Source organism: Phodopus roborovskii, unplaced genomic scaffold (genome assembly GCF_943737965.1).
Source record: "Phodopus roborovskii unplaced genomic scaffold, PHOROB, whole genome shotgun sequence".
Classification (NCBI taxonomy): domain Eukaryota; kingdom Metazoa; phylum Chordata; class Mammalia; order Rodentia; family Cricetidae; genus Phodopus; species Phodopus roborovskii.
Genome location: NW_026126416.1, coordinates 35,937,607 through 35,962,661, shown reverse-complemented (window position 1 = coordinate 35,962,661; position 25,055 = coordinate 35,937,607). Strand labels below are relative to the sequence as shown.

At 35.7% G+C, this 25,055-nt stretch overlaps 1 protein-coding gene across 1 annotated transcript in view; it reads left to right on the top strand.

Moving 5' to 3' along the window:
• Positions 1-24,776, top strand: part of Spred1 (sprouty related EVH1 domain containing 1) — a 68,882-nt gene extending 44,106 nt beyond the window's left edge. The window contains exons 3-7 of the mRNA XM_051183716.1: positions 6,789-6,957; positions 8,865-8,911; positions 12,764-12,922; positions 18,914-19,015; positions 20,565-24,776. Coding sequence (XP_051039673.1) covers positions 6,789-6,957; positions 8,865-8,911; positions 12,764-12,922; positions 18,914-19,015; positions 20,565-21,212 — 1,125 coding nt within the window. The 3' untranslated portion in view covers positions 21,213-24,776. The remainder of the gene's footprint in view (positions 1-6,788; positions 6,958-8,864; positions 8,912-12,763; positions 12,923-18,913; positions 19,016-20,564) is intronic.
• Positions 24,777-25,055: the final 279 nt, after the last annotated feature.

Here is a 25,055-nt window from a genome sequence, read left to right as displayed (position 1 = left end):
AGAAGGCTTATGGAACCTTGGCAGGAATTGTCATCTAATTTCTATCTGTTTAAATCTCTTAAATTCTTAAAATAAGACATTTATTTTGTGCTTTTGACATTAAGTTCTTTTGTTTTCTGGTTTTCTTATCTGCTAAGATTTTTGTTGCAAACTCATTTCAGAAATTCTGCCTTGGTTACACCACATAAGATCCTAACCCCCTGCTTCCCCCTCCTCAGTCTGTTCTCTTAAAACCTAGGCCTTTACGTATGCAAAACATGTTCCCTCATGCACTGCCCTCCACTCTTATATGTACTTAGTTTCCTTTTTGATTCTTAGGGTTGTCTGATTCTCATGCTGGTTTCTTTGATCCATTAGGCATCTAGAAGTAGTTGTTAGTACACTAGAGAATAGGGTTATTTTCACTTCTTTTATCCAAGAGAATACAGTCTGTTTGAGTCTTTTGTCAAGTATATCTTATATTGTGAATAAATTCATGAAAGGTATACATCTTAAAGACCATCTTTTATGCATTTGTTTCCAATGTGTGGGTCCACACATTGTCCAAATCGACTTTATCCTTTACTTTGAATCTATTTTCTCACTGTTCAAGACGCAGAGATCAGTAAATGCTTCTTAGTCCTCTGCTCACTTTCTCCATTTTATACAGTCCAAGATCCCTGCCCAGGGCATGGCCCCATTCATAATTAGGATAGGTCTTCTCACTCAGTTAATGTAATCAAGATTAATTCTCTACAAGCCTGATCAGGGTATGTGTGAATCTAGATTCTATAAAGTGGACAGTTACCATCACTCCAAATTCTTTGTGTGTTACCTTAGTTAAATCTTCAGGGTAAGCTGGACAGTAAGTGGTAGAAGTGGAATGGGATCCAACTGCTATTTGGTGCAAGGACCACTGACCTAACAAGTTACTGTACCAAATTTCTTTTTCACAATCTTTCGTCATGCTTTGGAAGTGTGAGTGTTATGTTTCTGCTTGTTCTGTTTGTCATAAATCAGTTATTTGAACACCTTACTAAAAATGTTATTTATGTGATAAATAATCATCTTTGTCAACCTAACTGGATTTGGAATAACACATTTCTGGGCCACTGAGAGTGTTTCCACAGAGGTTTAACTGAGGAGGAGGGAAAGATAGACCCAGAATATGGGCTACACCATCTAGTGGGCCAGGAACCCAGGCCTTATAGAAAAAAAAGGTCAAACAGCTCAAGTTTTCATCTTTTGTATTCCCTCCTGACTACTGTGGGTTCAGTATGTGTGACCAGCTGCCTCATGATGCCATCACAGGTTTTTCCTGCCATGATGTGTATTTTGTCACAGCAATGAGAAAATTAGCTAATCAACCGTCCTCCACTTTCGTTTAGCTCTGTTTAGTAGTACAGAGTCCTCATTTTCCCTCTTTTACTTTATTCCTAGATTTTAATAAATTTGTGATAGTAGAATTTTTTAAATTCCTGAGTGTAGTTAGTTTGTTTTGCTCTTTGGGGGCCTGATACCCAGCTCCCAAATAAATACATGGAGACATATTATTATTTATGAATGACTAGCCTTAGCTCAGTTTGACTCTATCCAGATTTTCTTAAATTATCCCATCTACCTTTTGCCTCTGGGTTTTCACCTTTCTCTATTCTATATACCTTTCTTTACTTACTCCACAGCTGGCTGTGTGGCTGGCACCTGGCATCCTCCTCTCCTCTTTTTTTCTCTCCTCCCTCTTCTTATGTTCTTCCCTTCCTGCTTATTCTTTCTGTCTGCCAGCCCTGCCTGTTCTTCTCTCCTGCCTAACTATTTGTCATTCAGCTCTTTATTAGACCAATCAGGTATTTTAGACAGGAAAAATAACACAATTTCACAGAGTTAAACAAATGCAACATAAAAGAATGCAACACATCTTAGCATCATTAAAGAAATATTCCACAGCATAAATATAACACATCTTCAATTAATATTTTCTAACACTAGAGTATTATAATTAACATCTCTTTAACCTTAACAGAATAGGAATAATACACTTTTACTTTCTAGCATAAGTGTACTTGCTAATGATTGAGTTAAAAAAAATAGTAATGTAATTTTTAAAATGTGGCTCTTTAATTTGATTTTTGCTAACCAGCCACATTCTAAATGGATCAGTCACAAATTAGGTTATTCCCAAAATATTTTGGCAATGTATTCTTTATAGTTACTGTTATTGATTTAATATTACATTAATATATACAGTAGCTTTATATTTTATTAATTTAATATAAGCTTTTCTTTGGGGTAGAAATGAGGATGAAACTTTTCTACCCCAATTTGTGTGTGTGTGTGTGTGTGTGTGTGTGTGTGAGAGAGAGAGAGAGAGAGAGAGAGAGAGAGACAGAGAGACAGAGTGTTTCTGTCTCACTAACTCATTCATGTACTTTAAGGTTAGCATGGGGACCTGATGAAATTCACCCATTTCCTAAACTACTTAAATCTGGAAAAAGATTTTGAATTAGGTAGAGATACATTTGAAACATCTCTCTCTGTCCCTCCCTTCCTCCTTCCCTCCCTACCTCTCTACCTCCTTCCCTTCCTCCCTCCACTTCTCCCGCTCTCTTCCCCTGTGTGGGTATGGAGGCAGGTGGGTATACAGGTACACACATCCCAAGACAAATTTGTAGAGGTCAGCATTCTTTTTGCCTTCCACCTTGTTTGAGACAGGCTGTCTTAATAGTTTTGCCTTTTGAGTATGTTGAGCTTGCAGGCGTGAGAGCTTCCAGGTGCACTGGGATTGCAGATGTGTGCCATCATGCTCATCTTTACATGGGTTCTGGAGATGTTCTACTTGGGTCCTCACACATGCCATAAAGCACTTTACTCACGGAGCCAGCTCCTGGCTTGCATTTCAAGTTACAACTGCATTTATGAATGGCAAAATAAGCAAACCAAACTATTTATGGTTTTAAAATGTATTTTTATGATGTTAGGCAATTCCATTAGGATAGTTTTAACAGGACTTGGAATTACTCATTTCCTGTATACAGGGTCTTCTTTTACACAGAAGCTCCAATAATTATATAGTGTTCTCCCCTGATCTTCCCCTTCCCCTACCATTTCTTTCCCTTAGGTTAATGTTACTTTGAGTCAAATGTAAAACAGCTTTGTAATGTATGTGACTTAAATGGAAAATAAATTATTTAACCCGGACACAGAGTCTGAGATTTATGTAACTGTTGTTTGGTACAGCATGTCCTCAGGGATGTACACTGAATATTATCTACAAAGGTTTGGGGTGGGTGGTAGTAATAATAAATAGGTAACTTGTCAGAACCTACCATCATCATAACCCTTTCCTAAAGCATAGTTTTCTGCTACATTAACTGTATAGTATAATATCCGCATGTTAATTCCTAATATGTAGTTGAGTTCTGGTTCATAATTAGTTGGTATGTTGCATGAACTCAGTGTTTACAAGGCATTCAGATAGACTCTTCTTGTGTTTGTCCAAAAACTGCATCATTATTCTTCCCATTCTTCAATATCCTTTCTGGTTCATCATGTTTTTCTTTTTCTTTTGTATATCTTTGAGAAGATACCAAGTGGAAACTAGTGGTGGACAGTAGACAGTAGTGTAGATCACATTGAGATTTTATCTACGAGAAAACAGTTGGAAAGTACTAATTTTAGAAATCTAACAGATGAGCTAATTCAGTAATATTTTTAGGCATTACATGTAAGATTTAGTGACATGTTACTTAATAACCAGAAACAAACTGTTTTTTATTCTTTCTGTTTTCAAACAATCCAGTTTAACATTTTCTAAATTACCACATTTCTTACATTTATGAATGAGTACAAGTATTGTAGTGATTAATACCAATACAGTATTTATTTCTTGAGTTCTGAAACTTAATTTGGCTCCTTTTTTCTATTCCTGAAAAATAGTTGTATAACATAACAAATCATCATAGAATACTGAGTAAAAAAAATCCCTGATGGGAGATGTCATTCTGTATATGTTTCTCATACTGGTTAATAATAAAGCACTGTTGGCCAATAGGAAAGGAAGATAGGAGGGACTAGGAGACAAGGAGGAAATAGGAAGTAGGAAGGAGGGTCAAGATGGAGAGTCTGGAGAAAGCAGTATGCCGCTGGCTCCCCGGTAAGAGAAATACATAGATCAGCAGAAATGGGTTAATAATTAAGGCAGAGCTAGCCGATAAGAAACAAGTAACCAGGCCAACAGCATTGTATCAAATACAGAGTCTCTGTGTGTTATTTGGGGCTGGCGCAGCGGCAGGACAAGACCAAGCGGCAGGCAGAAAAACCGTACTCGTTACAAATGGCGCCCAACGTGGCGCCAAATCCCTAAGAAGTTTTTCATTCTTTTTCACACATACAGTCATCAGCAAAACCCTAGAGTTAATTTATTCCTGAGTTAACAAGACTTGCTGTCAAACATCAGTCCCAGTGGTTTGATGATAAAGATTTCTCAATTACTTTCAAAATGGGACAGAGCAATAATATATAGCATTTGCATACTTCTGCCCCCATCTGACTGTAATCAAAACAGTGTCATTGGATATGATGCTTAAAAAAAATGAGGAGCAATGTACCCTGTGTATTCTCCATTGTTTGACACAGAGTAGAGACACAGATGACATGAATTGAAGCAGTAATCAGGTGAGGTTTGAGTATGTGTTTAGTGTGATTTATTTCATTGTAAGGTTTATGATTGAGTGTTTAATAAACCATTTATCCATTGGACCTTACAGAACCTGTAAAAGTCACCTGAAGCCTGGTATAACCTAAATCTGTGGGTGAAACACTGGAAAACACATGAAGCCTACACAATTTTTGAAGAAACTGTGCGCATGTGTTTCTGAGGAAGGATGTTTGTTAGATATGTAAGGTTGCTTCTGTTTTGTAAGGAGGGGGAATACAGTGATAGCCAAATATAGTACCCAGTTAATAGACTTAGTGGAAGGAGGTATTAAAAAAAGAACCAATTTGAAATTACAGTGTTAGAGACTTTATCAGACTATATTTTGTATAAGGGACAGGGAGGGCTTTTCTTATGTATATGAGTTGAGATCTTTGTGTGTGGGAGTGTTGGATCAAGACAGGGTCCCTCTGTGTATCCTTGGTTGTCAGGAATTGTCTGGAACTCTCATTGTAGACCAGGCTGGCCTAGAGCTTACAGAGATCCACATGCCTCCTCCTTGGTGCTAGGATTAGAGGTATATGCCACCACTACCTGGCTGTTAGTTGAGGTCTTAAAGTAGGAAGTATTAATAAAGTATAGACATTGAAAGTGACCTGTACTGCCCCGTCTCTGGGAATGTCTCCCCAGCCATTGTGAGATGAATAAAGGGGTAGGAAATGAGAATGGAGGAAGAGATCAGATGGAATGAGTAGGACCCTCTCTGGGCTATAATCAGTTATGATTATGATTTTAGTTTTGATCCTAGCTTTGGGAAGACTGTAAATGTTAAAGCAAAGTATACTTTTTATTAAAACAAAACAAAATAGAAAACATTTCATATGCAGAAGAGTTATCCTGTCTGAGGGATCATTAACAATGTGGAAAAGGCAAGCCCCAGAGAAGGTGATAGGTTGAGTAGAGGACAGTGGTGAGATGCTCAGATCTCACCACTGTTTTGAGCATGTTATGTGTATATATACATATCACATGTTACTCTGAGATCAGAAATCTGGAGACAAGTTGAGTCCAAGTCCCTATTCCTATAGCATTCCTAGTCTTAGGAGCACTAGGAATAAACAGACTGGGAAACAAAGTGGCTTGAAGTCATTTTGACCAGTGTGAAAAAATAGTGTTACTCGGGTGGTGTTTTGTTTTTTTTTTTTTGTTTTTTTTTGTTTTGTTTTGTTTTGTTTTGTTTTTTAACTCAGGTGGTTTTTAGTTGATAGACAAAGGCTGAGGATGGCTCCCACATTAAGGACTTAATATAATGTGTGATTTTAAAATGTTACTCTCAGACAAAATTAGAATATGAACTAAAATTGAGGTAAAAGTGTTATCTCCATGTTAACTTTGATCACTGTTTTATGTACAAGAACAGTCTTGTCTTAAGAAAGGCACTCAAGTATTAAAGAGCAATTTGACATCAAATAATTAACTCCTTGGTACAGTTCAGAATAAAATAAGCAAAAATGTTGGGCTGGAAATATAGTTCAGTAGTAAACCACTTGCCTACCAAATGTGAGGCCCTAAATGCAATTCCAAGCACTGCAAAAATAGACAAATAAAATTATATATGTTAGACTGTATAAAGTGGATGTTTAAAATAGATAACCTAAGTTAAACAGAGGGAGATATTTTACCTATTACTGATACTTCCCGGAAACATTTCAAAACAAACAAACAAAAAAAATACATGGAGAAACAAAGCTGTATTGTCCCACAAATAAGAAACTTTAATTCATAAATTATAGGATGTATTTAATACTATTACTGTATTTTCAAAATGAGGAAGCTATAGTGTTATTTTTTAAGTTAAATTGTTATTACTACTTTTGTTGCATCTTTCCCATGCTTTCTCAAAAATAATTTTAAGTATATTCTTATGGAGATTTTGTATGCAGCAGTGTTTATTCTTATTGATGGCATAATCCACATTCTGTTTATAACTTGTATGGTCTTTTTAATCCCTTCTTAGTCCCTGAAAGTTGACTTTGTGAAGATTATATATATTCAATATCTCAATTATTTAAAAATATTATAATCCTCAGTGTTTATGTAAGAGCAATATTAGATTCATTTTGTATATTCATTAACTTTGACACCTGACTTTTGGCAGGTGGTTTTGGAATGTATGCTTAAAAAAGACCTCATTTATAATAAGGTCACTCCCACATTTCACCACTGGAAGATCGATGACAAGAAGTTCGGCCTTACCTTTCAGAGTCCCGCTGATGCCAGGGCTTTTGATCGAGGCATTCGAAGAGCTATAGAGGATATTTCTCAAGGTAGGTTTTTCTTATTATTTTCTGAATGTTTATACACTATATATATGTAGTAGGTGTTTTTTTGTTTTGTTTTTTTTTTTTTTCCTTTAATGTTGACCTAAAGTAGTTTCTGTCCTTTAGTGAAGTAAGCTTTTATGTTATGTGAGAAAGGACACAGTGAGTAAAGAGGAATGGTGAGTAAGAAGGCTGCTTGGCTTATTTTGTTTGTCAAGGAGCAGTTGACTCCAGTTGAATGTTGTATTGTGAAGAGAGAGCCTGTCAACAATATTATGTCATGGTATATATTACACTCTTTTCTCTTTAATGTGATATAAAGCAACCTTGTAATACTCAAATATATAGTAGACTCTAGATACTCAGTTATAAAACTCTATTATGTTTTTGTTGAGATTTAGCAGAGACCTCAATCTCATCTGTCCCTTTTAAGATCTTACCATTTTGTCAAGTGATGATTAGCCCCAAACATGAAGATTTTAAATGAAGAATTTTTTTCCCCACAGTTCTGGTGTGAGCTTATGTAAACTAAAAGAGATCACATTTAAACCCATGGTAGTGAATATATATAATTGAGAAGGAGAAGCTTTATTTATTTATTTATTTATTTATTTATTTATTTATTTATTTATTTATTAACCAAACAAACAAACAACTTGCTAAGAGTAACTGGATAAAACTGCGATAATCCTCAGTGTTGTTAAACATGCTTGTTAGCCCTGTGCTAACTGAGGCAGGAGGGTTGAGAAGTCAAGATCTTCCTGGGTTGAACTGTATCATGAGACTGTATATGAAAAAGCAAACAGACAGAAAGTACAAGGTGGTATTTTAGAAAAATTTGAAGAAATAAACTACTTTGAGTAAAGTAGACACGAGCTTGAAAATGCTTACTGCTGAGTATGTTTTGATAGTGTATGCAGCTGTTTAATTTTGGAATATTTTCTAAAGCTCCCCAGTTGATTCTAATTGTTTAGCTAAGTTTTATAGAACAAGTATCTTAAAGAGAAAATCATTCCTAACTACTAAAATTAAAGTGATATATCTTGTATTTTAAAATGTTTTTATAAGCCCATACTTACGCCTTTGTAAGAGAATACTTCTTTTTCTGAGATGGAGTAAATCAGGTTCACACTGTTGTACCAGTTTATGTTTAAGGAGGAAATGCACACTTTCCTCGCCAGGTTACTGTTGCCATATTCAGCCTGTCTTGTTAAGCACTGAATATCACTATCATCAAAGTTCTCTGAATTTAATAAATTTCTGTCACTTATTTTTTTTTTATCCCAACAAAAAGCTCCTTTTTACAAGGGCTTCATTTCTTTTCTTCATACTAGCTATGTCTAGAACATAAATGCAGTATACTCTACCACTACACATTAATTTATTGTAATGCAAGACACTCAACACCATAAAATCTTATGCAGACATGGGTATACACAAGTCATTCATTGAGGCCTTGACTGCCTATGGTGAGTTAAGACTGACTTCTTTTCAACTTGAGCAACTTTAATTTTGATTTTTGAATGCTTGTGTTTCCTTGATCAGACAATTCAAAAATACTGAATTAATCACATTCTGACAGCACTTAAAACAACCAGAGAAATATAGCACAACCAGTGTGCTTAGCTGTAAAAGAAAGTAAGTGGAAATTTGCCAAGAGATGATGGAAGCAGTCACTTTATTATTCTAACAGGAACAAATACAAAAGTCTGGTATTTGAATCTGTCGCCAGGCAACCTAGAAATCAATCTCTGATCTTTGTAATGACATAGTCAACCATTTTCTGCTAAAATCTAAGGGTGTGTGTGTGTCTGTGTGTATACACATACATATATATACATACATACATACATACATAATACATACGTACATATATATCTTATGCTTAATTAACTTTGACCTCTTTCTTTTAGGGTGCCCAGCATCAAAAAATGAGGCTGAAGGAGAAGATGATTTACAAGTAAGTAGTTTGGCTTGAAAGGAGTTTCAAAATATAAACAACTTTAGGAAGACACTAGAATTCATGTTAGCAACTTAAAAATTTCAAAGGCGCTGTATTTACCTAGGTCTTCTGATAAATGGAACCACTACCTAGAGTTTGTTTTTGTAAGGAATTGGCTCATGAAGCTGTAGAGGTTGGAAGTCTGCTACCTATAAAGTGGGCAGGCTGGCAGTCTGGAAGCTGGATATCATGCTGCAGCATTGAACTGGATTTCCAGTCCCCTTGCCTTTTTTCTTCAGGATATCGTCTATGTAGATGAGGCCTCACACTCCGAGGGAAATCTCTTTTACCTTCTGTGTATTGATTTAAATGTGACTTGTACAACAGAAGAACATGCCAATGGAAAATTTGGCTTAATGGTACTTTAAATTTGTAGAGATTATTTACTTTTGTGTGTCTATGTTGTCCCCAAATTTCTGACACAATTTCTGACATGGAAGTTGTTTTAAATGGCTGGGCTTTGTGGAGATGTCTTATACAGTAAACAGTGTGTGAGCAGGGATGCTAACTTCCTTCAGGTGAGTAGAGAATTGCGTGTAGGTGCTTGGAATAGGATACCCAACCTCCCCCCCCCCCCCCCCAGCTCAGGTCCTCTGGAAGAAGAAAATACCAGTACTGTGAACATGTCCCCAGTTTGTGTTTGTTTCACTGTCATTTTTAATGTTTTTCTAGCTATAGAAGACATAACACTAGCAATAAAGAGTATTTACAAACTTAAAAGTACTTTTAAGCCGAATTAACCTTTCATTGGAACGTTCTGTTATCTAAGCCAGGACATGGATTGATTTTTCTGTAATATATTTTTTGCCAGATGTGTCTTGACAATTTTATTTCCTGCCTTATTGTTTCAGCACAATTAATTCATTGAGGTTGCTTAAGTAGAATATTACATACTAGTGGTGTTTCTAGACAAAACTCTTAGAAAAGTACAGAAATTAAAACTTAAGCATTAAAGCACACTCCTTTAATCTGAGCTCTAGATGGCACACAGGTCTGTGTGAGTTCAAGGCTCGTTTAGATGACATAGTGAGTTCCAAACAGCCAGGACTACATATTTAGTGAGACCCTATCTTCAGAGGAAAAGGTGTATGTGAGGGCATTAGTTTATTCTTAATCAAAAGTGTACCTGAGGAGATCTGCTGGACAGAATACAAGTTGATTGTAGCCAATTCTAAAATGAGCTGGCACTAGAAACACTATATAAAAGTATTTGTGATTGTGTTAGGGCAAAAGAATTGAGCAATTTTTTAATACTTTATAAGGCAATCAAATCAGAGCATATGATTTTTAGGTACTACGTATTTACATATGTTCATATGTATATATTTACTAATTAAGGTTTTGTTGGATATCATCTATCCATACATTATTCAAAACTGATTTGTGATAACTTCAAGAATAAAATTCTTGAACAAGTGCAGTGTAGTGCATTTCTTTGCTTGTAAGATAAAATTGAACTTTATTGAACTGCTTAGTTACTTACCTTAGGATTGTCCCTTTACTTGCTAGCATGTGCCCAGGCTCTTATAGCATTGATAGTGGGAACTCTGAGAAGGACTTTGAGTATAAAAATAAAAAAAATCTTCATGAAAAATGATGAGCCAAAGTCTGAAAAGATCAGTTTGAATCACACTAAGATGAGAGAGGCAAGCAGGATAATGGGACTTTCAGTGTCAAACAGTGGGCACTGAGAAGAGGGAATAGATTGGAAAGTGGCTGGGAAGGCTCACATGTTTACAGAGTCATTTTAAGGACTGAGAGAGTTACCCTGTATCAATCTGTAAATCACAGGCAAGGGTGTAGAATGTTGTAGTACATAAATATCAGGTAAAAGGAAAAGATACATTACACTTTTTTAAAAGTGACTGTTTCACTGCTAGAGTACATTTGTATTCTAAAGTATTAACATTCTTTTTCAAAAGTATAGGGAAAAGCATAATCCTTAAAAAAAAAAAAAGAAATTAACAACATAAAAATAAACTTTTCTCCTGGTTCAGGATTATCTAAAATGTTAGTTTGATTTCCATGATATGTAAGTAATACATGTTTTATTATACATTGTATGCATAACACTTTTCAAACACTTGTTTGGTCCTTTTTCACATCCAAATGATGCTTTAGTTTATTACTGGCTGAGACCTATCTAAGTGTATACTTAGAATTCATCAGTTGTTGCTCAGCTCACAGAACAGAAGTACAGAATTACCACAGTAATACTGGGCTATAAAACCATTCTGTATTTGTTCAAATACATAGTTTAAGTAAGGTTTATTGTTTTGAACAAGAAGTTTTGTTGCTTCCTTGCTGTGCTGCAGATGGAACCCACAGCATATCTTATACTAGTCAAGTGCTGGTACCCTGAGCTATATGTCCAGCTTTAATTTAGAATAACCAAGTGACTTCTCAGTTAGGCTAAACTTTAGTAAAAGGTAACCGAATCAAAGAAGTTATCATTAAAGATATAACCACCTTATAATTACTTTTGTTTCTACAACTCAGGCTTATTTAAATTTTATCTTGCAAGTATCCCAATCAGCTCTAAGGCTGATACTATACCTAATTTATAGTAAAATGTTGGTTGACCATTTAAATTTTATATCCTATTTTAATAAGTGAATCAGAACCTCTATTTTGCGCCTCCCAATTTTCAAATGTATTTTGACAAAAAATGTTTGCTGAGTAACAGTGTTTAGCCAACTTTGTTTCCACAATTTAGCGTTAATAGTCTTAATAGTTTGGCACAGCTATTAAGAGAATTAGGTCACAATGTGAATTCACTGGGTTTGACATTGACGGCTTTACTTAGCAGTGGGTCCTCGGGTATATTTTAAACTTGAACTACTTGATTCCTGGTATAATGACTGCTTTTCACTTAAATGGTATCGCTGGATGTTACAGCTATTTTGTAATTTAGGAAAGTGAATTTTGGAGAAATTAATGGCTAGAGACTATGTGGTTCCAGAGCAAAAAATAAATAAAATCTAATTAAAATTAAAAATCCTAGTCAGTTTATGTAATATTTTAGAAGTAACATTAACAAACTCTTCAATTAAGAAACAAAATATATATCTTGAACCTTTAAATTTGCTAGCATTATAATTATTATTTGAAATTATTTTAGGATAATGTAATAATTAGAGTCAGTAAAAGTACTCAGTCATTTCTACTTGTCAAAATCTCTTCTTAAATAATTACATATTAATGGAGAGAGTAGCAAATAATATAATCTACACTGAAAAGAATGGAAAAACCTAGGACTTTTGTTTTATAGTGTACTACATTTCACTTACATAACATTTATTTTATACACATTTTTGTTTTCAGTGTTTTCAAATGGTGTCTTAAATGACCATCACTAGTCCAGTGTATTTCTGCCTAAGTCTCTGGTGGTTGATGGTTTAAGTGTCTGTAAGTCATTAGCAAGTTCAACGTGGTCATGGACCATTGTTCATGTTTCTGTTCACTATATCACCAATATAGTTTTTACTGTGTGCTTTTTAATTTACAAATTATTATATTTATTTGTATTTTCTTTCCAGTTTCTTCCATCATCAGTGTATTTATATTATTGTCAGTGTAATTAAAGGCTTTATCATTGTATTTCTATGAAACAGTAGCTTTTCATTTCTTGAGTTATTTTTAATAAGAAGGTCTGTACTCATGAAGTTTAAGTGTTCTAAATTTCTTGTTATTTTGACATGGACTCCTAATCATGTACTTTGAGTCTAGGGATTTACCTTTCATAGCAATGGTAATGGCATAGATTTACTAATTGTGCTGAAGTATCTTTGTTGATGCTGTTCCCATCAGACCACTGAAGAGGACACTTCCCGTTCCCTAGTGAAAGATCACCTTTTCCAGCAAGAGACAGTTGTTACCAGTGAGCCTTACAGAAGCTCAGACATAAGACCTTTACCCTTTGAAGATTTGAATGCCAGAAGAGTCTACTTGCAAAGCCCAGGCAACCAGGTGAGAAAATGTGTACTGTTCATATGTATAGTATATTTAGAGAAACTGGGATGCTACAGAAGAACACCAAAATCCTCTGCTCTTTTCCAGGTTCAGGTTAATCAAATAAAACTCAGAAAGAGTACTGATTTACAGTTAATGTTAGTCAGATGAGCTTGGGTGCATTCAGCAAGATATGACCATAGACAGATTAATGCAATACTCTGTAAAAGGGCACAGGGATGTGGAGGAGTGCAGGGACAGAATAGCTTAGTTCAGGCTGTTGTGATACAACATGAACTGGGTGGCCCTACTGCTCTAGCAATTAGACTGGCATGGTAAGCGCCTTTTTTTTTAAGCTGGCCAACTTCTGCCTTCTTGCCATGTCCTCATGATAGAATGATAGAAATAAAGACATTTGATGGCTCTAACAAGGACAGTAATTCTGTCAAATCAGAAGCTCTTTTCTCATGACCTAACTATCAGACAAAGGCTTTACTTAGAGGGAGGCTAGAACTTCCACATTGGATTTCAAGAAGAGCTGTGCAGAACAAAGGTGGGTGTGTGTGTGATCTGGTAGAAAACCACACATACTAAAAAGAAGAAAAAGAAGAAGAGAACTGCCACCAGATTATTCAAATACCTTGGATTTTATCTAGTGAGTTTTTCACAAATCTGGGTGCACAGTTGTGTACTGGGTTATATAAGAAACCATAGACAAAAACAGATTGCCAATTTTACTCAAAAACCAACAATTCAAAGTAATCTTCCATTTTCATTCCCACAGGTAGTTGGCATTTCCTGGGATATTTGATATTACTCCACCTCTTTTATATTGAAGTAGTCACTTAGAAGTAAATAGTATTTTTTGCGTGTGATTTTAAGTTTTACTTCCCTAATTGCTAGTGCATTGACTGATTTCCTTTGTTCATTGACCACCGAGGAATTCTCTTTTTTTAAAAAAAAAAAAAAGCTTTACATGTCTCATATTCTCATATTGAGTTGTCTGGCCTTTTCTTACTGATTTACAGGGATATTCTTTGCAATATTCTGGAACAACAAAAGTCCTTGTTAGATAAATGCATTACCATATCTCTATAGTTTAGTATTCTTGTCTATAAATTGGGTAATGCCAGAATCTATCTCCAGAAGTTATGAAACCACATTGTCAAAATGTGATATAAAGCATGTAGGGAAATTATTTTGTTAAGAAAACAAGTATTATTCCTAGTCTCATAATTGAAGTGTGTCCTGATTGCCAAGATTATAGACAGAGGTAGACAGGTAACTGTCTCATTTAGTAGGAATTAAATATGATGGGCTTGTTTCCTTTAAAGCTGTACATTTATTTGATGAGAGGTTAATATACAAAATTATGGGTTTGGTAGTGGTGTTTTCATGCTTACCAAGAGTAAAATACTCTTGTGTTCAGCACAATGGGGTTAGGATTCTGTGCCGTTTGTATTTGGATATAATCTGAAAGGCATCATGGAAAATCTTTCCCCAGTAAGAATCTGACCCTTAGTTTGCAGAGCATAAATCTCATTTTTTTTTTCAAAATAACTAAAATTAAAGTTCCCTTTCCAAGATTCAGATATTAAGTTTAAGGAAATTATACATAAAAATGAGAATGCAAAATGTGAACCACCCAAAGGATTATAGAAGCAATGGTAGCTCATCTTAGCACACACCCTGCATATAATAGGTCATGATTTGGGCTACCACTAAAAATGTCTCGGAATTAATATGGTTTGGATATTTAGTTTCCTGCTTCAGAGTTAGTTTAATGTGTCCTTTTCTACATCAGAGAAACTACCTTTTCAAAAGGACTGGACAGCTGCCTCGTTAAACTATAAACTCTAGAATGTTACCTTACTTGTAGCTACAAAATTTAGCTGCCATGTTTATAAATTCCCCCAAAAGACACAAGGCTGTTTGGTTAGACACAAAGAGTCTTATTTCTCAGTATAGTGCAGTAACATGGCCTTCATTTTCATTTTGGTCCCCTTGTTTCTTAAAGCCAGATTGGCGTTTGCTCAAGTGTACAAAGTGGCCTTGCATTCTAGAGCTTAGATCTATAAGGACTAGCTCATGTAGTATTTGAAGGAGCTATACAAGCTGCCAGTTATCTGTGGCTGGTAAGGTCATAAACCATAGAGGAGAATCCCTACTACCACTTTCCTAAACCTAACTGAATTCTAAATATTTATTCTTATGCCAACAGAGAAGTGTAGCTCTCAGCCCTTGTCAAAGAAGCTCCCTTCTGCAGCAGAGACCATCATAGAAAACCACAACTGGTCAGAATTCAGAGGACAGCTGGTCATAGGGTGTTTATCTCTAATTGATACATTTACAATGCAAAATATAAACACAGCTTATATAATTAAGGCTTAGGAAACATGGAAGAAAGATTGAAGAGCCAGAAAACTAGGACATGTATTGTGAGATAGTGTTTTCTATATATGAAGGAAAGCTGCGCCTGTGAAATCTCAACAACATGTTACCTAAGCAAGACCTGACAACTGAACACTAATTGACATGTCAAGATACAAAATATCAGGTGTATGTTTAGAGCTATTTCAGAAATTTACCCATAAATGCCCTAACCCTTCACCGAAATTTGACTTTTTTTTTTTTTAATGAAATTAATGTCAGCAACTTTTGAAACACAGTATTCTAAAAGTACAATCTAAAGGTAGACTGCTGATTTGTGCTGAGGGATGACAGCAGGAAAATAATAAAGCCCATTTTATAATTAAACCATTATGATTCTTTAAATGCAGAAAGCCTTTTATGTACAGTGAAAAGACTGCCATTCATAACACACAGTAGTCATGGGTCTAAGCAGGGTGTTTTAGGCAGTGTCCTTGGTGTGCAGTGATGACATGTACCATGCAAAACTGGCTTGTGTGTATCTAGACATGGGTCTGCCATAAAGTGGTAATGTGGGCACAGTGCTGTCAGAATTACCCCAGGTTGATGATGTTTGGTTTTGAACCTCCAGCTGTTAGCTTCTTAATTTTGTTTATTATTTCAAATCCCACATTCAGATATGTGACCTCATGAGGTCACTATTCAGTTTAAGAAGATGCAAGTTAGACTACATAAGTAATGTATGCCTTGTACACAGGGAATGTATATTGGTCAGTAAAATTGTAAATAGCTGTTAATGGTTGATTAAATTATTTAAGTACATCCTTTCGTATCAAACCTCATATTGAGTAATAAACCTAGGTAATTTTGCTTTGTGTTCTGAATGCCAATCCTTTTTTGAAGTTTATCTGTGGCTCCTTTCGCGCACATACACGTGTGTGTGTGGGTGTGTGTGTGTGTGTGTGTGTGTGTGTGTGTGTGTGTGTGTTTTAATAAACAATTTTAACTTAATGTAGTGTCTGGGTTGTATTTGCTGATGTTACTTAGCAAATCTCTCTCTGAAAGTTTTGTGGCTTTTGTCCTTAACACACTCCCCATGTTTTCTTCTGTAGTGGACCTACAAGTGTTTTTATTCCCTACACAGAACTGATTAATAGAGAGCCTCCACTGTTGGTGCACAGTGCTATGTGTGCCACATACCAAATATTCCCTGTATTAGAGCCTTTCCTGCTGGTTCATAGTGTCCTGAGTGTCACATACCAAGTTTACCTTTATGTCAGGGTCTGCTTCTAGTGTTTCTGATGAGACCGGTTGCCACTTTGTTGATTTCTGTACCTGTACCACATTGTCATCTTTATTTCAGAATTTCATCTCTGTAAGAATTGTAAATATACAAAAGTATCCTAATTTTGCAGCTTGTTGAGTTTGATGTAAAAAACAATTTTTTTTGTTGTTATATTTGTTTTGTTGTTATATTTGAATTGTTTTGAATCAGTATATTAGCTTAGGGAAACTTTGATCTCATTCATGAATATGATATACCCTGCTATATAGTACTTCCTCTATTTCTCTTAATATTATATTTTCTTCAAGAAAAGAAACTATGTCAGATTTACTCCTTTTACCATTTTGTTGTCATTATGAATGGAATCCTTTTGAAAAAGTATCTTCTCTTGCTTTTGGGCTGACAAATTATCCTAAAGATAATAGAAATAGCATGTCTTCCTGGTGTTTTCAAAAACAGTACTTAATTGAGGTATATATTTTAACACCTTTGTTAAGTGATTGAAAAGCAAAGGTAACTTTTTGTCTTTGTACTTACAGATCACACGAGAGAACAATATTTATATCCATTAACTTGGATAGTTTCAGAATATATATGTGTTTATATGGGACAGGTATATGTGACATTTGAAGTAGTAAAATAGGGACAATAAGTAAAAATGGTTATCTTTACTTTTAGTTTATTCCTAGAATAAAATAATTATTATAGGAACTTTGGGAGTTTTGTCTTCTTCTAGCACTGTTAATTGAAACTAGGGGCTTTGTGTGTGCTAGGCAACTGCTTTACCCAAGAGCTATAACCCCTTGGCCATTAAGACTATATATTTACTATTTAACTTGAGGTCATTATATTATACCAAGAAGTTTTCCTTTTACTTCTTTCTCTATAATGCCTCTATTTATTGTTGTTTTGGTTTAACAAATAGTTTATTCTGTATTTCCTTCATGGAATCTTAGCAGAACTTTTAACCCACAGTAGTTTCTTTCCCTTCTAATTCTTATATATTCTATCTGTAAACCTCATATTTTAAATGTAACACATGTGTATTGTTATTTTCACTTTACACTTTCATTAAGTGTACCAGGGTTTGGATCAGAATGTTTCAATAAAAGAATAAAAAGAATACAGAGTGAGTGAAATGCTAAAATGATGATCGATATGGGATTCATTATATTCTTTACTCTGTATATTTAATGTCACTATAAAATTCTAAAAAGTAAACTGATAAAAATTTTAACCATAAAATTTTCAGGTCTTAATTGTTCTTTACAACCCAAGCGAAAAAAATCTTATCAGGAGGAAATTGACTGCCCTCGTGACTTTTTGAAAACTGTACCATAAAATCTCTTGTTGATGTATTTAAGTTTGTTGTTTTAATGTATTTATTTACAAGATTGTGAAGTCACTACTACTCAGTTCAATAGTACCTCAAATCACTTCAGAAAACCACTGTGATTATTGTCCCTTTCACCAGCCCTCTGTCACCCTTAGCAGCCTCTGTTGTGACAAATTGACATTGATTCTTATTGCTGAGTAATACTCCACACACAGAAGCTCATCTCCTGGCCTGCTATGTTGTGTATTTATAGTCAGCAGTTAGTAGATGCTTGGGTTGTGCCTTGCTCCCTCCCATTGTTTTTGTTTTGACAGGATTTTACTTTGTAGGCCAAACTAGACTAGGACTCTAATTTTGTAGTTCAGATTATTCTTAAGCTCCAGTGGTTTTTCTTCCTCAGCCTCCAAAGTGCTGGGGTTGCAGGCTTGGGTTACCATCCCTATTTTCTATGTTATTTGGGTGTTTTGTTATGGGGGTAGAGGGGAGGTAGTTGCTTATTTGTTTGGTGTAAGATGCTACCTGCTAAGTTGGATTTTAAATGCATTTTTGCAACAAAAATTCTTTCCAAGAGTAAAGTGAGGAGGAAGTGATTCTGTCTATCTTTCCTTTTCTTTCCCTTAAGATTTCTTTATTTTGTGTGTGTGAATATTTTGCCTGCATATGGGATGCACATGTACACAGCAAATATGCATGTTTGCTTCCTGTGGAGATCAGAAAGCAGCTTGGATTCTCTGGAGCTGAGTTACAAATGGCTGTGAACCATCAGGTGGATTTTGGGAACCTAATCCAGGTTCTCTGTAAGAGTACCAAGTATTCTTAACTGCTGAGCTGTCTCTCCAGCCTGATTCTGCTTTTTATTAAAATGGGGCTTTGATGTTTGCTATGGGGAAGAGGCTTGTTAGGCATGATTTTGCAACCTATCAGGTGTAAAGACATGAAATGTATCTTGCACTTAGTTTTGTTAAAAGTAAGAAATTCATACTGCTATCACTTAAAATAGAAATTATTGGAATTTTAGATACCATTCAGTCAGCAAGGCCTAGACATTCAGAGCCGAAGTATGGAATATGTACAGCGGCAAATGTCTAAGGAGTGTGGGAGCCTAAAGTCCCAAAGTAGGGTAAGTAATGTTCATTTATCTCTTGTTCTGAAACAACAGCTCACCTGGTCCAAGTCTAATTTCCATTTGAGTGAAACATACACGAGACCTCAGTACATATTTGTTGCATCTCTCTAAATAAGCTCTATTCAGACAAACTTCCTCTCCAGCTATGAACCTGTAGAAATAGACAGTCGGTCCCATTACAGAATTGAGAAGCTGAAATGAAGATGTTATCGTTCTTTTAAGGCAGTCCAAACCCTAATAAACATTTCATTCCATTTTGGGACTTGGAATTAATGACCTTTGGTTTTGTGTTTGTATCTTCCTTCCCTTTTGAGTTGGTGGTCCTCCCTGCTGCCTCTTTACCCCTATTGCCATCAGGGTCCTAGACTACCATAGCGTCCTAGAATACCATAGCGTGGTCTGTTGCAGCAAAAGATTAGCCTTCCCTCTTAAACTGGGAACACATCTCAACCCTACCTTCAGAGTCAGGCTTCTTTACTGGAAAGATGGAGTATGCCTATAATTACACAGTGTTCTTGGCCTGTTTTTTAGAGACCCAGAGATTGAACCTTCTGTCTTCATCTGCCTTACTACTTTAGAACATGTTGGCAGCATTTTGCTTTATCTAGCCACGTGCCTGGTTTCCTCTCCATTTCCCAATTGGTTGCAATAAAATTACATTGGGAATTATTAACATTCTCTACTTTTACTTTGCTTAGCAAGTCTTTTATTATTGTGCATGTGCACATGTGTGCTTGTGCACACCCACACACGTGGTATTATAAGCAGCAAGAAAACTGCCACTGCTGAATATTGTTACATACAAGTTCTACCTTCCAAGTATATCAAACATGATTGGTCTTGTCACTTATATTTTCTTTCTTTCAGTGTCTAGTAGTGCATTCTTGTCCTCACCAAGAGGACCTTAGGCCATATTTCTACCAGTACTTTCTCCGAGGCTGACATGTTCATAAAACATTTCTAGTCAGAAGTCATTACCTATTACTACGTTTTTAAAGTGGCAGCCAGCTTCTTGGCATTAAAAATCTGTTAAACAGAATCAGTTAAATGGATCTTCTAGTTTAATGAATTGGTTCATACAGTAATGGGATACAAATCCAGGTCGGGTACATACTTATAAGCCCAGCTCCTCAAGAGGCTGAGGAAAGAGGAATGAGAGCACAAGACCAGCCTAGATCACTTTGTGAGACCCTGTCTCAACATACAAAGTGTAACTCAATGGTAGAGTGCTTGCCTAGCAGGCACAAGGTCCTAGGCTTAATCTGTAGTGCTAGAGTGAAATAAAAAACCCATTGGGTTGGAGATGGGGGGAAACTGGTGCCTGAGTACAAAGGCTTCCTGCTGGCAGAAGTTCGTCTTGCCATAGAGGGAGATAGTTTTAGGTGTTATCTGATTGGCTATGGTCTACCAGCTAAAGTGTTGATCTCATCCAAAACTTTGTCACAGAGTTCTTTGAATGAATCCCTAGATAGGATTGGTTGTTCCACCAAAATGACACTAAATTAACTGTCATAGTCTTCTCTGCAATTTTCATCTTGTCTAGGTCCCTTTGAAGTCAATCAGACATGTCAGCTTTCAAGATGAGGATGAGATTGTCAGAATAAACCCTCGAGACATCTTAATACGTCGGTATGCGGACTACAGACACCCAGATATGTGGAAAAATGACTTGGAGAGAGATGACACTGACTCCAATATTCCATTTTCTAAACAAGACAGTAAAAAATCAGACTATCTCTACCACTGTGGAGATGAAACTAAGTTAAATTCCCTGAAAGACTCTGTGGTATTTAAGACACAGCCTCCCTCGTTAAAATTTAAGTCAAAACGAAGAAAAGAGGATGGGGAACGTTCTCGCTGTGTGTACTGCCAGGAAAGGTTTAATCATGAAGAAAACGGCAGGGGGAAATGCCAGGATGCTCCAGATCCTGTTAAAAGATGCATATATCAAGTTAGTTGCATGCTCTGTGCAGAAAGCATGCTATATCATTGTATGTCAGACTCAGAGGGAGACTTTTCTGACCCTTGTTCATGTGACACTAGTGATGACAAGTTCTGCCTAAGATGGTTAGCCTTGGTAGCTCTGTCCTTCATTGTACCATGTATGTGCTGTTACGTCCCATTGAGAATGTGTCATCGCTGTGGTGAGGCGTGTGGGTGCTGTGGTGGGAAACATAAGGCTGCTGGGTGAAGCAGTCCAGGGCCAACATGAGCTTAAAATCTTCATCTCCAGGAATTAGCTAACTTGGATTTGTGGAAGCTGTTGGCAAGCAGTATGGAATCTTGCCTGGTATCATTGGGGCCATGCGTGGAGGAAACAGAACTCACCAGTTCTTGTGATTTACAGATGCTAGCCATGCCTGGTGTTTCCCTGAGTGCATGGCATGTTCTGGGACAGATCATAGAGCATTTGCTGAAGAAAGTCATTTCTGGTTATTGACTACAAAAGGTCAACATAGAATATGATCCAACTAAAAGGGATTAATTTTGGCATTTTTATATTTATGCACTAGATGACGGGACTGTTTAAAGATTTGAAATTTTTAGGACATTAACTAAAAAGTGCACTAAGGGACAGTTTATTTCAGTACAGAAAAGTTAATACTTGGAAATTAAAAGAGATAAAACAAGTGCAACTAAATCATTTATTAGTTGTTTTTTGAAAGCAGTTTTATGTATAAATAACAAATGTTTATATTTAACTAAATGTAAGGTACGAACTATGACATATTAAACTTTTCTTGCCCTTCCTAGTTGAGGTAGATGTGCATATATCTACCACCACATTCCATATATTTTGAGTATTTAACTCTAGTTAATAATGTTTGTATCCATGTGAAAGATTTGATATGTTCATCCTCATTTCTCTTTGGCTGCAGTTTATATTGAGTTGTTATCTGTACATTCTGGAAATCTAAACTTTAAAATACTCTAATAGCCTCAAGTGACCAACTTTTTTTTTTTTTAAGCACAGCTGTTAATTGTCTAATGTTCTGATGGAAACATAACACTTATTTTTATATAAAGAGACTGAGTAAATATAGACGAAAGTGAGGGTTTTAGTTGTTTTGTTTTTGTGGTATTCAACCGGCAAGTTGTTTTCTTTCAGAGTTTCCTCCTTCAAAAAAGACTTAACCTGCATTTATTAAAGGTTTTACAAGGCAGGAGCATTGACCTCTTGAGGTCTCCATTTATCATTCTGCTAAGCCAGAATGTGCATAGCTGTTTCACTGATTTTTTCATTTTAGAGCTTAATTCTCTGTGCTTATTATTACTCACATAACAATGATAACATTTTTCAGTTGCATTTTATTTTATTTCAGCTAGCCAGGAGCAAAGTTACTTTGCATAAAATGTATGCAGAACTCTCCCAGAAAAGTATTTAATCTGCCATCGTGAATGGAAGATCTTGTACATTTTGCAGAGCAATTGTATTATGGGATGTTTGATTTATAGAGTGGTATGGTATGTTCCAACAAACCTTTAAAAGTGCTTTGGGGTCAAATTGTCTTTTTTTAATGTTACATTAAAATTCTAACCATGTGAGGGACCCTTTGAAAATACTCCCTTAGGGAGGACAGTTGAGCAGTGTGCCTTTTTCCCCTTCCTCCCTTTTCTTTTCCTTAGTGTTTCTGAAGTGATAGAAAATCACACTACCATTTCAAGTTCATTCTGCGGGTTTCAGTGTCATTTCTGTACCGTTCATTTATGTGTCACACTTAAGTTTGTGTTAGCTTCTTTTGCCCCAGATCAAACTGAACAATGTATATATAACACTATCTGTCTGTAAAATACTTTTTTTAAAGAAAGCATTTATATTTATATGACAGCTTGAACTGACAACATTATGTATATAGATCATCTTGAAGTATTATTTCACATTGAAAAGAAGAAAAATATATTGATAACTATAGATGTTATGAAGAAGAGGTTATTTCTAGTTTTGTACTAAAAATCAATTGGATGAACTAAATCCAAAACCGGACACTGTAGCAGTAATTTTAAGTCTTATTTTTACTGTTTCTATATTTGGAGGCTGCTACACAGATGACCTTCACCCCTGATATTTTCAGATTAAACTTGGTTTCCTAGAGCAGACTGTTAACTTTCAAAATTCCTTTCTATTGCTGATATAGAAATACTGGTTTTCCTTATGAATGGATATTCATATTTGTAAGTGTGGAGTTTATAATTCAGGTTGGAGAAAGGTGTGAATAACTGAAGAAAATAACTTGCTGGCTATATAGGAAATGCCGTGGAATTGAACTGTGTATATACTTCTGGGAAGAACAAAATCATTTTTCTGTTAAGCACTAGTCACAACAGTGCATCTCCTGGTTCTGTACTGTATTTTATACGCTACATACATGCTTTAATGTTTTAATGTTTGTGCATTAATATTTTCAAGTTTGTTTAACCACTTTGCTGCTAAGATTTTGCCATCCTGTTCCCATTTTTTTTTCCTTTACAATTTTAAACATTTCTCTTCATTAAAAACTATGGTAATGAAATTGTTTTTTTTTTTCACCTTGGATTTTTGTCATTATCATATATGAATTCAAATCAGTCCAGAGAAGTAGCTGATGATGTATTAGTATTGAATCCCTTTGTGATCAGATGGACAGTTTAAATCCAATTCCCAAGCAGGTGAATTTAGGAATTTCTCATTTGATGTACAGATTTGGCACTGCCATTGGACATTTCCTTTAAAACTCCTTTTGTTGTCTAAAGTTAAGCAGATGCCTCAACAAAACAGTAAAAGTAAATGTTAAATCATCTGAATGGCATGACTAGAAAGAATTCTGCCTGGTGGGCCTATTTGCTCAGTGATTCTTGTGGCTTAGGGAAGCCTTTGATTTGTTGAGCAGGAATACTTGTGAAGTTCCAGTGCCACCTGCTGGATGATTTTAGACTAGCACCAAGAGATGGAGAGGGCCTCTGCCCAGTAAAGGGCCCACCAGAGAGACCAGGGGTAAGGAACAGCTCAAAGGAATGTAAATAAATCTTTCCTCTAATGCATTTTTTGGTTGCTGAAAGATTTTAAGCACTTTTTTCTTACATATCCTGTTTTAGAATATTTATTGAGACTTGGAACTGGCAGTCAAGCTTACATACTTACTGAAGCATTTATATAACCAGTTCCTGTAACTCAGAAGCCATTACCAAAATGGTATTCCTGTTTTATTCCCAGTGCCAGTCAGGGAGAATTTTTAAGAAATAAACATAATTGCCTGTATTTTATCATGACAACTCCAGAGAGTATGTGTGTTTCTGAGTAGATGATGATGATTATGATGATGATGATGAGACAGGGCTTAAAATTTAAAGGGAAAAACTTGAAACTACCTATTTCCATTGGTTATTCAGCAGTGCCTAAAATGAGCTTCTGAAATAATACAAATGCACTTTGAATTCATGTGTATAGTGCCATCTAATTCCTGGGGTGAGTCTTGCTTCTCTCCCCCCAGCCCTTCTCTCCCTTTAATTAAGTGGCACACAGGTATTTCTTAACACCCATGTCAGTCTTCAGAGTGCAGAAAACATGTGCTTTCCTCTGAATGGGCAATATAGAGAATTTTATGGATCTTCTGTTGAAATTGAATGTCTGATTATATTTGGAATGTGTAACTTTGGATTAATGTGTTTTAAAGTAATTTTAATTGTAGTCCGACAGTGCATTGAGCAAGTGTAACCTTTTTCTGAAAAATAACTTGGAGAACTTTAAGTTAACTGATAAAACAAATTCATCACTAAATGTTGCTCTTACTCTTGGTTTGGCTTCCAGAATCACATTTCTATTGGGGGAAATACTAGAAGTTGCTATAAATGATGAGAAGGCCATGTGTGTTTTTGGCTTGTTACTAAAAATATTAGGAACGTGCACACACTGACAAGCAGAGGTGATTTTTTTCCAAACAAAAAGTGGGAGGGGAAAGGAGGGAAGGAGCATTACAGGGGACTTTAAGGTTCTAGTTGCCTAGCAGCCTGACAGTTAAAACCCTTCAGTTGCTTTGGTACACTAATGTTATCTGTT